This window comes from Lagenorhynchus albirostris, chromosome 15 (assembly GCF_949774975.1).
Source record: "Lagenorhynchus albirostris chromosome 15, mLagAlb1.1, whole genome shotgun sequence".
Taxonomy (NCBI): Eukaryota; Metazoa; Chordata; class Mammalia; order Artiodactyla; family Delphinidae; genus Lagenorhynchus; species Lagenorhynchus albirostris.
Window position 1 is genome coordinate 84,293,372 of NC_083109.1, and position 15,536 is coordinate 84,308,907.

At 53.7% G+C, this 15,536-nt stretch overlaps 1 protein-coding gene across 3 annotated transcripts in view; it reads right to left on the reverse strand.

Moving 5' to 3' along the window:
• Nucleotides 1-870: 870 nt before the first annotated feature.
• The window catches only part of WIPI2 (WD repeat domain, phosphoinositide interacting 2), a 35,321-nt gene continuing 20,655 nt past the window's right edge, over nucleotides 871-15,536 (reverse strand). For all 3 annotated transcript variants that reach the window (XM_060124580.1, XM_060124579.1, XM_060124578.1), the window contains 9 exons: nucleotides 14,654-14,750; nucleotides 14,161-14,258; nucleotides 13,671-13,763; nucleotides 10,562-10,632; nucleotides 8,766-8,873; nucleotides 7,722-7,886; nucleotides 6,582-6,689; nucleotides 5,636-5,766; nucleotides 871-4,812 (listed from right to left, as the gene is read on the reverse strand). In XM_060124580.1, coding sequence (XP_059980563.1) covers nucleotides 4,700-4,812; nucleotides 5,636-5,766; nucleotides 6,582-6,689; nucleotides 7,722-7,886; nucleotides 8,766-8,873; nucleotides 10,562-10,632; nucleotides 13,671-13,763; nucleotides 14,161-14,258; nucleotides 14,654-14,699 — 933 coding nt within the window. In that variant the 5' untranslated portion in view covers nucleotides 14,700-14,750 and the 3' untranslated portion in view covers nucleotides 871-4,699. The remainder of the gene's footprint in view (nucleotides 4,813-5,635; nucleotides 5,767-6,581; nucleotides 6,690-7,721; nucleotides 7,887-8,765; nucleotides 8,874-10,561; nucleotides 10,633-13,670; nucleotides 13,764-14,160; nucleotides 14,259-14,653; nucleotides 14,751-15,536) is intronic.

Consider the following 15,536-nt stretch of genomic DNA (forward strand, 5'->3'; position numbering starts at 1 on the left):
GACGTGAGCAGAGCGGGTTCATCTTGTCTCCGCCCCATCACTCACAGGCTAATGATCTCCACCAACAGTCACGCTGCCTCAGGGACACCAGGAGCACATACCTGCTTAATCCCACCATCCTGTGAGACTCGGGTTTTTTCTTCTCATCTTTCAGATAAGGCCAAGAATTCCAGTAGAAAGAAGCGTATAACCTATTTCGCAAAGGACGAAAATCAATTCTGGACGCACAGCTTTGTAAGATCTCAGTTGGGCTGCAGGATCCTGCTACTTCGCTATAATATTCTAAGTAGAGTGACAGTGCATTTAAATATGGTACAAATGAGCCGTATGGCCTGTGAGTAGGCAATGAATCGATGAAAACAAACAACACAGGTTTTTTTTTTTTTTGAAAGCCAAGAATGACAGTCAAGTCATTCTTGCCTTTTTTAAAAAAAATATTTATTTATTTATTTATTTGGTCGCACCGGGTCTTAGTTGCGGCATGCGAACTCTTAGTTATGGCATGCATGTGGGATCTAAAGTTTCCTGAGCAGGGATTGAACCCGGTCCCCCTGCATTGGGAGCGCGGGGTCTTAATCACTGTGCCACCAGGGGAGTCCTAGGTTTTAATTTCTTAATGCAGTTATAAAATGCTACCAGCATTAATGGGGCTTCTGGTCCAATGTGGTATGGAATGTTACCAGTAAGCACAACCACGGCTTAGACACGTACAATCACACACATACAAACACACCCCGCCCTCCCCCCATACATACTGGCAGTGCATACGACAGGCTCACCGATGAGGGAAACGTAAGAAGGAATAATTAAATTACATCTCAGTAAAGAAGGAAAATACAGGGCTGAGGAATCAAAACAGTCTCTTTAAACTCGGAGCTTCAAAAAGATTTAATTCTCCCAAATTAAAGACTTTTCTGGTCAGATACCTTAGGGAAGGCTAAGGGCTGGTCACGCCTCCAAATCCAATGTTTTTTGTGCTTCACAAAATCCACAGAATAAAAAGGTACAACACGGGCCAAGGATTTTGACCTGGGTAAGAACTAAAATACACAGCAGTGAAATCTGTCTGCTTGGCTATTAGCAATCATTACATATTTTCAGTAAGAAATAAGTTACTCACGAAGAGAATCCTGTGTAAAGCGTCCCCCCAAACCAAATGCCAATGGCTTGCGTGCACGTTGTTTTCACATTTCTGACACCCAAGTTCTCAGCCCACCCACCTTGAGTTTAAGAATGATTAAGTACACTTGTAAAATAACGTATTTGGATTCTCAGCTGTGCTAGCTACGGTTTCACATGGACATTTAAAACCAGAGATCCCGTCATTCCCTGCATGCAAAAGAGGACCTACAGAGATTTTTTTGGGGGGTTGGGGGACAAACACCACCCCCGAGCATGGCTCACGGGCAGCCCTGCGCGGAACTGCAGCTGCCGGCTGGCCACAGGCCGGGGAGATGAGCCCGTTGCTGGCCGTCCTGTGCTCCTTTGCTAGGCAGGGACCTGGGCACTTCTCGTCTCTTCAGCACGTGGTCACTGTTGGCCGTGGGGGAGCTGAGATTCTCTCTCTTCTCTCCTCCCCAAACGAACCCGTGAACAGGCAGAGCTCGGTCGCCCACTCCTGGGCTGCGAGCCCTGGCAGAGGGCAGGGCTGGGCGCTCCAGGCGACACCAGGAAGTTCATGTCCTGTCTTGGCCGGAAGGGGGTCTGTGCTGGGACGGGGGCGCAGGCCCCAGGGTCTGGTGGCGGACTGTAGCCACATGGGCGGTGCTGGCGTCCGAGACTCGGCAAGTGTCCAGACCGATGCCCGTGTCCACCCACTGCTCTGGGCGTCAGGGGATGAAAGGGAACCACACAGAACCTGGTGTGCCGAAGTGGTTTATACCGATTCCCACCGGCTTTGTGCTCAGGAACCAGAGCTGAAGGAAAACGATGCGTTCAGTTCCGTAAGACGGGTTTCTGTTTCAATGCTGGCTGGGCGCCCACCTCGAGTTACACGTCGCGAGAGCCGTGAGGCAGGGACGGCTCCCGCTGTCCAGTCCAGAGCCCGAGGCTCCAGGTGCCACCGCCAGCAGTGGTAGAATCGGGGGCTGAATTCAGTCCTTAACTCCAGGTTCAAGCTGCCGCTTGGCCCCATCATTTAGAAAGTACAAAAGATCTGGTCCTGATGCACGCCAAGTCCATCAAGTTTCCCGGCAGTGACAAGTAATCTTAAGTTTGGAAAACTATGACATAAAAAATTAACACTGGTGTGTAGTCTGGGGGTTCAGCCACCCAGGACACGTGCTCTGCTGGGTCTGGCTGAGTCCCCCCTCATCCTGGCAGAGTCCTGCTGTCGACCAGTCAGCGGCCTTTGGCCTTCCTGTCCAAGTCTCCTGCAGGGGCCTCAGGCCGGTGACGCTGGGACTCAGACCCACGTGGAGCAGAGGAAGGGATATGCTTGGGCAACGGAAAAGGCAAAGGGAAGTGCAGGGGCGCTCACCCCTCCAGAGGCTGGTCAGCAAACACCCACCCATCCTTTCAGTTCTTCTCAACCAAGAATCCTCGGACCCCCTCTTGGCGGCGCGCAGGTCACAGTGACCCGGGCGAGCAAAGAGCTCTCATGTCCGAGAAGACAGTGCCTGGGCCAGCTGGGCCCCACGGCGGGGGGAACTGACGCTGACCCCGTCTGCTGGGATGACTGACCCCAAAGAACGACGAAACCACGTGCCTTTCACAAGAGAAACCTGGCGAAGCAGATCTGGTTCCCCCAATCACCCCAAGCGTGGAGTCGACCAGCAGGGCCGGGACCAGTTGACAGGGAGGCATCACAGCAGCCACGGACACCCCGACACTGAGGAGCTGGACGCCGAGCCTGCTTCAAGAGACAGAGAGGGAGGGAGCTCCAGGCGCGGCCGGGTGGACGGGGCCGCCGGGCCCCTCTGCCCTCGCTCAGGGCTCAGCAGGGGCCCGGGTGCCAGACCCATCGCCGGCGCTTCCTGTTTAGTCAGGGATCCAGGACAGACGCACAGAGGCTCTGGGGGAAAGCTGACTGTGTTCCCACCTTCTCCTCTAGCGTGCACTTCACGTCGCTGCCACAACGAGCGTTTCTGCAATTCTGCTGCGGTCACATGCGCCCCGGGCACCCCTGCCACCGGGCCAACCACTCGACAACAGCCTGACGCTCGGGGACTGACCTTGGAGCTGGGCACTGGACGGGGGCAGTCAGTTTGACAACTGCTTCCCCGTCACGAGCCACTCGACCGCCACAACCCAGGTACACACACGACCCGGAACAGACACCGCAGACCCTTCCTCTGTTCAAAGAGGGAAGGCAGACACTGTCGCTCTTCCGCTTCCAGCCTTAACCGTCACCGTCCCCAAAAAGCCAGAACCCACTTTTATGCCGCCAACTCCTCTTAAAATCCCTCAAAACTTTAACTACTACGTGTCTTGGTTTGGAATGCAGAGTTCGAGGTATTTGAGGTTGTTTAAATTCTATGAGAATGAGAAGGGAAGCCAGGCAAACACTGAGCTTGTGACCACAATCTCTCATCACTTTTGCTGATCAATTTTGAAGACGAAAACAGATAGGCCCAGGTCACCCTGTAAGCAAGATGTCTCCAGCCAGCTTCCTCTCACCTCCTCCTGACACAGGTAGGAAGGACCCCCCCCAGACAATGGAGCTCGAGCTAAGAGCACAATTCAGGTGCCTATCACATTTGAATTCTGTGCTTTATGGGCAAAGAAGCAGCTACAAATGTTCCTTAAAAAAACAAACACAAAAACACACACATGGGGCTTCCCTGGTGGCGCAGTGGTTGAGAGTCCACCTGCCGATGCAGGGGACACGGGTTCGTGCCCCGGTCTGGGAGGATCCCACATGCCATGGAGCGGCTGGGCCCGTGAGCCATGGCCGCTGAGGCTGAGCGTCCGGAGGCTGTGCTCCGCTACGGGAGAGGCCACAACAGTGAGAGGCCCGCGTACCGCAAAAAAACAAAACAAAACAAAAAAACACACACACAGTTGTCCAACAGGAAGATCACAGCAAAGACCAGATGATTTACCTACGTGGCCTTCCCTCACTCTGTTGCTCCTTGGCGGTCTTTCAAGCTCACGTGCTATCAGAGAAAAAGGTTTTCAATGTTGGGAAGAACCTCTCTCTTCTAACACCCACGTGGAAAACAAGACCAGAAACAAAAATCCACCGCAGAAGAAACCCCAGAAAAATCCAATTTGGAAAGAATTTAATTAACAAAATAAAACGGGGAAAACGGTCCCGGAGGGGCTCTAGGGAGAGGGAACCCCCTCCAGGTCGCCACCCGGCCCCGCCGGACCCGCTCCGGTCGCTGCTGCCTTCTCGGGGCCGCTCCTCAGTCTGTACAGATTGAAAACCCAAACGCCTGCAGGTGGTTAGGAAGTGGCTCTAGCTCTCCCAGGCTGGATCGGCACATTAATACATGCAAAGCAAGGCGGTTTCAAGGGCTTCACCAAACAGTTAATTTTGGCAAAATGAGAAAACCAACAAAAAGCTGAAATTCATAAGCAGGATTAAAAGCCACTGAAGTGAAACCAATGTATTTCTCGACAGTATGGAGCGAGACTACAGCTACAATCTTTTTTTCCTCTTGAAGTCTCTGCCATTCTCTCCCCCAACTCAGGTCAAAGTTCATAGCAGCATGACGCAAAGTCCTCTGTCAGCCAGCGTTCTCACAGGTCACGGTCAGTCTGTCCGGAGGATCATGGGAGGCTGCTCGCTGTCGTCCTCCAGCCGCAGGGCGCGGGCCTCGTCCTCCAGGCCTGCGCCGCCCACCGCGCCCAGCTCGTCTGCGTAGGCTGCGGAGAGAGCGGGCGCTTCAGGCCGGGCCACGGGGTGGGAGACCTCGAGGCCACACCCGAGGCGGGACCTGGGCCAGCGGGGAGCTCAGAGCCCACGGGGCTTGGAATTCTCGCCTCTCCCCTGACCAGCAAGCTCCCTACAGCCTCAGGCACCTCAAGAGGAAGTCGCTGACCTTCCAAGACCCATGAAGGCCAGAAAGGAGCGGGCATGGTAACAGGGCCCTGGTGCACAGGCTGCAAACCAGCCTTGGTGAGCGGGGGGGACGCTGAGGACAGCGACAGGGACACAGCCTCCCCTAACCGTAAGAGGCCTTCATCTCTAAGAGTAAAACAGTGAGCAAGGACATCGCAGCGTGAGCAACCACAGCACCATCCGGGTGAGGTCCCGGTGGGCCTGGGGGGAGACGGCTCACAGGGCGCCCCAGTCTCCGCTGTGCGTGTCTGCCCGAGGGCCTCCCCGCTCCGTCCTGCCCGCCTCCCAGCAGGGCCTGCCTGCTGAGTGATTCCGCAGCCGGGAGGGTAAAGACTGAGGGTGCAGGGCAGCTTTTCAGCGGAGGGGCGGCAAGCAGGGAACAATCCATGTGCACCCAAAACCACGAGGACTGCCGCTTCTTCAAAGATGGAGAAAACGAACTCAGCCTCGCGAGGCCTTGACAACCGCACTTTATAACAGCTGGCCTGTCTCAGCGCCCCTGCCCCCGCCCCTGCCCTGTCCCCGTGGCAAGAGGCAGGCGGGCAGCCCTGGTGAGAGCGAGAGCAGGAAGCACGAGACCCACGGGCCTGGCCTGATCTGCCTTCCAGGCCCGTCCGCAGCCCTTACCCAGTGCCGTTGGGGACGAAGGCACGTGAGGACCCTTGGCCACGGCCGTGCTGTACGTCTGCGTCACCAAGGGGCAGTCGTGGGACGTGGAGTCTAGGATCTCGTTGGTCGTCTCCATGCTGCCGTCCAACCTGGAAGGGGAGAGAAAAAAATGACAGCAGGGACAGTCAGGGGCACGAGGACAACACAGCCCGTGGGCCAGCTGGGATGGACCTGCGGCCACAAGGCAAAGGCCCCTCGCGGGAGGAACACGCATGCGCTCGTCACACTGCGCTGACCGTGGAGTGACCCCCGCGAGTCTGATCACGGGCATTTCTACACGCTGAGTCTGATGAAAAAAGCTGTACCTAGGAAGGCAATCTCATCGCATTTTTAAAGACTGAACATAAACAGAATACACTATGGAAAAAACAAAATCACCCCCACGTTCACCCTGACTGTAAGGGTATTACGGTATCACTGTTTAAGAAAAAAAGCAAAAACAGAAAATCCAACTGCACTACCTTCCAACTGACTCATATTAATTCCTTCTTTTCAAAGAGAAAAGCTGCATCTCAGTGAGACAGCAGGCTCTCAGAGAACGTGCCCTGCGTTGTGGACGCACCCTGGGGCCATCCCTGCTGTGCGCAGTGCTGAGCTGCATCCCTAGTGGACCCGGTTCCAAGGAAGAGGCCCACAGGCCCCTCCATAGGGAGGACAGTGCGCACCGGCCACTCCTGTCTCTGCCTGGCTACTGAGCCGGAAACGGGCAGAGGCGTGGAGAGCGGGCTCCGTACCCCCATGGAATTCCGTCTGGCAGAGCGAAGCTCCCACGCAGCACAGGCGGCTGCGCTGGGACACGTCCCTTTGCATCCCCGGCTTCTGGGGAAATGAGCAAACCCCCAACAGGCGCCCAGCAGCAGCCTGACCACTTGGAGGAGGTGTGGCCGCGGTGTAGCCAACTCACTTGTGCTGCTTCATCAAGGTGCACTCTCCTCCCTCCTGGGGGTCCAGGTTGTACATGTATAAGTACCCATCCGAGGCTCCCACCAGCAATCGGGGAATCTTCTGGATTCTAGTGAGAATAAAAAGCAACCGAATTCTAAGCCTGAAACTTTCACAAAGTTCTCATTAAACTAGCAGCTTTTAGCCTGGCCAGGGAAGAACCCCCCTGCCCCAAACGAGCAGATTTAGTTTCATGAACTCAACATACTGTCCACGTGTAAGAGAATAAGGATCGCTTCTGCTGTGCTACCTGAGGCCGTAACACCAAGGCCAGGGGGAACTTGGTGTGAATAAACACTGAGGCCCACAGGAGAACAGGTGGAAACAAAATCAGTTTCGTGGTTTCTGTGATTACTAACGGTAGATATTTTCATAAACATTTCAGTGATGCAAAGTGGATAAAAAGGATGTAGAAGAATGTTTCTGAGATCCATGGAATCGTGCAGATGTGCTCTCACTGAATTTTCAAGACAATCTTTTTTTTTTTTTTTTTTGCGGTACGCGGGCCTCTCATTGTTGTGGCCTTTCCCGTTGCGGAGCGCAGGCTCAGCGGCCATGGCTCACGGGCCCAGCCGCTCCGCGGCATGTGGGATCTTCCTGGACCAGGGCACGAACCCGTGTCCCCTGCATTGGCAGGCGGACTCCCAACCACTGCGCCACCAGGGAATCCCCGATCTTTTCTTGCATGGCTGTACTTGGACTATCACAGTGAGGCTCAGAGAGGCCCTGTGCGTCCTGCAGCTGACTCGGCTACACGGGGGCCTTGAAACTCGTGAGGCGCTGGCGCTGGAGGACCAAGGGTTAAATACCGGCGCTCTCACGTGGTCTTGACCTAATGATGTTTTTCTAAACGTTCTCAACAAGAACAGAAAGAGGAAGATGTGAGGATCAGACGCCGCAGCGACAGCACCAGGGTCCACAAACAGCACAGGCCCACCTCACGATCCCCCCCGCTCCTGTGACTCTTGCCTAAATCCAAGGTCTAGGTTTGCAGGTTATCCTGGCGCCACACCGCCACAGTCCCCGGCGCCCCGCGACCTGGCTCCCAGATGGCTGCGCGGGGGATGGGGGTGGGCCCAGGGGCGGCGCCCACTCTACTCACGTGGCCAGCGCGCAGATGTTCTTGTGGCCACAGAAAGGCAGGCGGACTGTGGCAAAGGCTCTGCCCTGGTTGAACATTTCTGTCACTTGGGAGGGCAAGTAGCTGGTGGACGCCATGAGCACCTTCCCGAAGTAGCCGGTCCAGGTGGTGGGCTCCTCCTGAGGCCTGGAAGGAGGAGACGCTGTCAGGCATACAAGGCTGGGCCCTTCACTGAGAACGACCACGTCCCAGTCTCACCGAGGCAAGGATCAGCCCCCAAACTCAAGAGAAATTTCCCAGACTTCAGGGAAGAGGGGGCACAGGAGGCGATGACCTCTCGGGATCCTGGACATTACAGAGCGTGTCCTCCGAGGGGCCCTGAGGCCCCTCCCTAGTGGCCACCTTAGATGATGGCAAACGATTAACTCCCTGCTCTGTAGCCTATGTGAGGACACGAGGGCCAAATCCAGAATCCCCCGCCCCAATCTTTCTAACGGGGAGTCTCCAAAAACCTCAGCCACACAAAGCCAAACTGCTACTTTCCCGTAGCCCATCTCTGCTGTTATCCATCGTGTATGCATGCTTGTAAGTCATCCTAACCCGTAGCCCATCTCTGCTGTTATCCACCTTGTATGCATGCTTGTGAGTCATCCCAAACGTTCCTTAGGGTAAGACACACTAGAAACAAACAATACTGATCCTACTGCACGGTCATCAAGTGTAAGAGAAAAGGTAAGGACCACGCCCGCTGCCGTGCACGCCCACTGCAGCAACATGTAATTCAAACCAACCGCTTCACAAATGGAAACGGCCTCTGTGCAGCAGGGGGGCAAGCACCCCTCCCAGGGCAGCCCTCTCAGAAGGGCTGTGGGAAGAGGCGCTGAGGGGACCGCCCTCGGGGCCTCACGGGCCGCCCACCATGCACTCCATACTCCACCTGCCCCGCTGCTGAGCCCGGACGTGGCGCTGCTCAATCCGGAGCCAGCAGGACAGCGCTCACGTGTCCACCCAGTCGGCGGACGAACCGCTCTGCGTTACCTGAACAAATGCACCTCAGAGACTCACTTTTCTTTCACAGTCTCGAGCTTGAAGATGTGCACAGTCTCCGTGTTGCTGGAGGTGGACAGGAACACGCCGTCCGTGCTGAAGGCCAGGGAGCAGATGCTCACACACCTGGGGCGAGGGAGGCCCGAGTCACACTGTTTTCTGGGCACAGAGTGCAACCAGCAGTGCCCCCAGGGACTTCACGAAAGTCACAGCAAAGGAAGGGCCCCGTGACAGGCACATGTGGGGCTACTGGTATCTCTCTTATTCCTTTCTAGTCACCCCCTCAAAACATGTGTTCAAGGAAGCAGAATGTCTGAAAGGTGACATCAAGTACGAGTAACCCTTTAATAGATCCGTATGTGGTTAACTCTTTGAGATTTCACGTACCTAAGGGAATCAGGACTTCAGAACTAAACCATTTTTAGCTGAATGAGGCTGGCTTTATAGCACTAAGCTTAGTAAAAGAACCCAATAATTGAGATATAGCAACTCTTAACACGGAAGAGGGTAAACTGGCAACGTTGATAATGTTTAAAAGCAAACTTTCGATAAACTAAGACTCTACAGTTTACCTTAAAAATCACTGTTAAAATCCCAAAGCCACCAAACAAACCTACATTTCCTCGTGACCCTAGAAATGCAAGATGTATTCAGCCCTGTCAACAGTCAAGGGGCTTTACTCAATTCAATGCATATTTACGAGAGCTCACGACGCACCCGGCGCTGTGCTAAGGCTCAGGATGTGATTTTTGCCTCAGTGGAGCCCGGAGGGAGGTGTGAGCAGGAACTCAATTCACCGCAAGCAGGGGACTGAGAAGTTTAGTGGAAGGTGCTACAGGAGCTGGGAGGGAAATGCTATTTCCGCGGGAGGTCGGGAAAGGCCTCCCCAGGGACACCGAACAGACCCAGAGGTTAAGGAGTCGGCAGGTCACAGCCATGACCTCCATGGAGACAGAGGTTCCTCTCCTGAGGAGCTGGGAGCGACGGGGAAGGGAAACCAACCACAGCTGGAAGGTAAGGATGCTGGGAGGCCTTGAAATCCAAGGCCTTTCGGGGTCTGGAGCCAATCCCAGGGGCAAGAAGACGACCCTGAGAGGCTCCAAACAGCTCCCATGATACTCCCATCGATACTCCCATCTTCAAAGAACGACAGGCAGGGCTCAAGTCTGAAGGATGGAGCCCAGGGACAAGAGCAGAGCCCAAGGCGAGCGCGAGGCTGGATGGTGACCCGGGTGGGGCCGCACGGGGACAGGCCGGCCCTGCTGTGTGTGGCACTGAAGGCCAAGCATCGCCGGTGGGAGGGACCCGGAGAAGGGTGGTCCCCGGTCTGAGGAGACCGGTACTGCAGATGGGGAAGCGGACGGATCGCCGCGCGGTGACTGTGGCTTGGTGTTTCTTTAGAAAGAAGGAAACTACTATAAGGGCCAAAGGTATCTGCCGGAGTGCTGGGGAGCCGGGGGCGCTGGTTACAGGTTTCAGAGCAGAGCCTGAGGGGAGGAGAGCTGCTGACCAGGTCAGGAGCCCCTGGCTGCACGCGCCCCGCCCGCCTGGGCGAGCTCATCCTTCCACAACCCCGGGCCATCCGGCCACCGCTCTGTGTTCGGGGGAATCACGGACAAACAAAACCCAGTTTGCTCTGATAAAAATGTCCCTCTAACCTCCCACAACAAGACTTCCAAACCCCACCTGACCACTCCGCTGGGCTGAAGCGGCTGGTCACTGAACTGGGACCCCAGTGTTTGCGTTTCCACGAGAGCATAGAAGTGAAATCTGAGTTGAAGCTCCAGAATCCGTTTCGGATTTATGCACTTTACCTCTTCACTCCTCGCCGGAACTCGAAGAGCTTTTGTCCTTCTGGAATGGAAAATACCCTAATCACGGTCCCCTGTGATAGGGAAAGAAGGAAAGAAAAAGGCATTTTAGCTGGGTAGCATCAGGTTTGTATTTCCTGCACACCAGACCTTAGTGGACGGAGTGATGACAGCTGCCCTGGGCCGGGGGGCCTCGGGGGCCCTGCACCCCCTTCACACTTGACAGGCCCTCACCAGAGCACGCCCTGTTCCACTGTTCACATGATAATATGACGTCAACCCACTTTAACTCACTACTTCTTCTAAACACTAAGGGCCTTGAAGTCAAAGCTGGAATACAATAGTTCTATTTTCCCTAAGCCATCTGAGGTTTAAACTATTAAAAATCCACCCTGGGAATTCCCTGGCAGTCCAGCAGTTAAGACTTGGAGCTTTCACTGCCGTGGACCTGAGTTCGATCCCTGGTCAGGGAACTAAGATCCCACAAGCTGCGTGGTGTGGCCAAAAAAACCCCCCAAAAACAAATTAAAAAAAACACCCTTAAGCATTACTTGGAGGCCCCTCTTTTTTTTTTTTTTTGGCAGTACGCGGGCCTCTCACTGCTGTGGCCTCTCCCATTGCAGAGCACAGGCTCCGGACGCGCAGGCTCAGCAGCCATGGCTCACGGGCCCAGCCGCTCCGTGGCATGTGGGATCTTCCCAGACCAGGGCACGAACCCGTGTCCCCTGCATCGGCAGGCGGACTCTCAACCACTGCGCCACCAGGGAAGCCCGGAGGCCCCTCTTTTAAGTGGAGCCACTGATCAAGCGCTGATTAGCAACTGAATACCTGGAAATGTTACTTAATTGCCTAAAAAGGAATGAAGCCAAACTTACAAAATGGAAGACCTACACCAAGAAAAGCTCTACAACCAGGACAGAAGAAAATCTGACTAAACGGGGAGCTGCAGCACATCACATCGGGCAGGGGAATGAAATGCTGTTAACATGCAGATCTCCCCACCCCTCCTCCCAAATTCCCAGGGCATGTGTGGATGCGGGGCAGGACCTGTGCATCTGGGTGAGTTGATGAGACAGGACAGCCAAGTACGTGAAAATGAGTGGTACTTTCAACATCTAAATATTAAAAGAAAACTACAAGCTACAGTAACAGACTAACACAGAGACAGTCTGACAGAGCAGAATGGAAACACCTTAAAACAGGCAGCATCTTGAATCTGTGGGGTAGGAGAGTTATTAGACGTTTAACCTCATACTGTACAAATTTTAGAAGGTTCGAACTGTTAAATTTAAGAAACATTGAGATTATCTGACATGTTTATAAACAGGAAAACAAAAACCCCAACCTATAACCAACCCAAATGTACAGCACCAGGAACTGTTAAATAAATTGTAGTAAATTCATATAACAGGACACTACGCAGCCATTAGAAATCAAGCTGGAGATAAAATGGGTCCCTTTTGGAAAATATTAATAAAGACAATGATTCTCTGGACAGAAGGACGTCAAGTTTGTAATTTTCGTTATCCAAAAATAAACACGGCAAAGGTTTTGTCCTTTGCAGCCTAAACTTTTAGATTTAGATATGTTCTTAACGGCATACCTACTGTGTAAAACTAATTAAGAGCTGTGGGTCACAGCCTGACCGCAGTTCCTCGAAAACAGGATTAAGCCACACACCTCGGCGAAGCCCCAGCACCTAGTACACAGCAGTGCCGAGAAGGCCACTGGTGGTCTAAGGTCACAAACTGAAATTTGTGAAATTAAGCGTTTGCTCTTTAAATCCCAGAAAATAAATGTTCTATTTTTACTAGCCTTGAAATCCCATGAAGTGCTTTAAGGCCTCTTAATACTTAATAAAAGGTCATAAAGATTAAGACTGATTAATCAAGGGATAACAGAGTTTCGTGGCTGTCGTGATCCTCCCAGGGGAGAAGAAAAGGACAAGGTGACGCTGTGATTACCCAGCACAGTGTTCAAAACAGTCAGGCTTGGAGTCCAGTTCCTTTGTCGCTGCCCAGCTGGGTGACCCTGGACCGACGACTTAACCTCTCTGAGCCCTCAATATGAAGCAGGGAAAGGTTTACCTTACCGAGGGGGTCAATGAGGTAAATGAACATCAAGGGTCTAGTGAGTGACCCATAAGCAGTAGCATCGTTATCACAGAAAGTGGGTGTGAGGGTCCGACCCACGCGGGAAAGGTAGAGAAGCGAGCCGACGTTTATGTACCTCATGTGGGAGGCTGGTTCCAGGGGAGAGGTGACTTAGGAGGGGGCTCCTTTAGGTGTTCAGTGAGAAAGCATCAAAGTAAACTAGGCAGTGGGCACTGAGAAGAGAGCAATGAGCCAGGAGAACGTCGAGCAGGCAGAGAAGGGAGAAGACACAGCAGCTGAGTTGGGAGAGGACAAGGGCCCACCAGGGTCACGGGGCCAAGAGAAGGGGGCAAACGGAAGGGATGCCCAAGCCATTTTGTCCTCCGTGCAGGGAGCTTAAAAAGGGCCACGTACCCTTACCCCAAAATCCTTCTCACTGGAAACTCATGTTAATGTTTAGAGGTGACCATGAAAAGTTTATACGTAAGACTTACATACTCTATCTATATTCAAATTACTACTATAGGGCTTCCCTGGTGGCGCAGTGGTTGAGAGTCTGCCTGCCAATGCAGGGGACGCGGGTTCGTGCCCCGGTCTGGGAAGATCCCACATGCCGCGGAGCGGCTGGGCCCGTGAGCCATGGCCGCTGAGCCTGCGCGTCCGGAGCCTGTGCTCCGCAACGGGAGAGGCCACAGCAGTGAGAGGCCCGTGTACCGCAAAAAAAAAAAAAAAAAATTACTACTATAAATATATATTAATACAGCTGAAATACTGGAAACACTAAACCATCCCAGAAGGATGGCTAAGTAAATGACAGCTGAACACGTACAGCCGTGACACGTGCTCCACCGAGGCGAGTGCGGCCGTGGAGCCCTGCCTTGTCTCTCCCCGCACCCGCCCTCCAGGCCGTGGACTGTGCCTGGATGTGAGCTAGCTGGTACAAAACTGCTTTGCTGGTTAGCAAACTAACTGTGTGAACAGAGGTGACCCAGTTTTCCACAGGGCTGCAGCAGCCTTACCTTCTCGGAAGCAGTGGCGAGCTTGGTTCCGCTGGCGTCGAAGGCCAGTGCGGCTAAAGGGCTGTCGTGAGCCGGGATCATGTTTGCAGCTCTCTGGAAGGAAGGGTAAAGAGACACCATGACTACCGTGCCCTGCGCTGCCCACCGGCTGTTACTACCAGCACGGTTAACACAGACGCCAAATCCCCCTGATTAACCAGGGGTGAGGGGTCCAAGGAAATGCTGCTCAAAACCTTTTAAAAATAAGCAAAGCAATGTCTCCGTGGAGTTTTACGGTTTTCTCCATTGCTTCTAGCACTTGTGCCGCTAGGCGTGCAGCACCGCGGGGACAGGAACACGTCCGCAGGCAGGATGACTCGGACCTGCTCGGCGACGGAGAGGGTGGCAGTGGAAACGATGCCCAGGAAATGAGGAGGGCAGGGGCTCCTTGGCCCTCCTCTTAGGAAGAAGGGGTGCTGTAAAGAGCTCTCCAAGGACCAAAGACCCTCACCAGGTTGATGGTGTCGAAGACCTGCACCTCCCCGATGGTCGCGCTGCCTGGATACGCCAGGTAACAGTTGTCGTTGTTGATCGACAGCGCACACAGGCCTGCGAGCAACACACGAGGAACAAATGCGGGTCAGATCCTCCAAGTGTCACCAGAACTCGTCACTTAGCAAGAACACAGAAATCAAGGGGAGCTCTGATGCGACCTTGGTCGTCGTATCACTGGGTTTTAAGTTCCACACGCCCCAAACTGCCACCGTAGGTGACAGCAGGACTGTAAAAACAGACTAAAGCCCTTTGGTTGGAACTGGTTAGAAACCTCAAAATTGGAGGCTGACTGAACCAACAATTTATGTGGTCACAAGACCAGAGCCAGAAGGACGGTAGCTTGCTTTAAGATCAATACTTTTAAAATCTGTGGAACCTAAAAAGAGAAGGAAATCTCTCTCACTGACAGCTCTTAGAAAGGCAGACCTGTCGGGTCCCCACGCGCTCACCTGCGGGGTTCGGGGGCGTCTCCCGGATGGTGTGCAGCACCTTCATGTCCCGGATGTTGTGTATATACAGAGACTCCTCCAGGCACACGATCAGCCTCTGGAAAAGACACAACGAAACACGGAAAACCAAACGTAAGGCAGAGCCGGTACGACGCTCGCTCCCGACCTCCAGTTAGCGGACTCCTGCACTAAGACGCTGTGTCCCTTCCGGAACCCTTGCCCTGGGTGCTCATGGCACAGTCCCCGCTCGCCCAGGGTGGCGTCTGTACCCACAACTGCTTCCGCCGGCTCTACCAGGACTTCTAACTGTACGATTTAATTCAACCTTATAGAAACTAGTCTCCAGCTAAGAAAAACAGGGTTTGCTTCTGTTGCGCTCTTGGTCCTCCCCTCACGAAAACCAGGTCTAGAGCCTGGGACAGGTTTGGTGAAGGTTTCCAAAACCGATGCTGAATGAGGCACGGCAGGATGAAAGTAAAAACTAGGGCTTTTAAAAAAGTGTAAAATTCTCCACCCAGACTATTTTGCAGGTGTGGAAGTTCTCGCTCCATTTTAAGGAAGATGGATGTGGAGCTGACGCACCGAGGAGAGGATGAGTCCAACGTGTTACACTTTGTAAGTTACCATTTCAACCAACCTTCTGTCAACAGACCCAGCTTCAACCACGTCAGGGGTGTCCACTTTAGTCACGCATGGGCCACCCGAGGCCATGTAACAAGCATTCCCTGCACAGAACTGGTTGTTGACAGAACGTGGTGACAGCCCTTAAGGACAAGGCTGTACTTTGTAAGCCAAAGCCATGTGACCATCTCATGGAATAAACTCAAGGGCCAGCCACCAGGTCTACACTCCGGGCCAGACATTCTTGTGGGTTTTGGGAGAG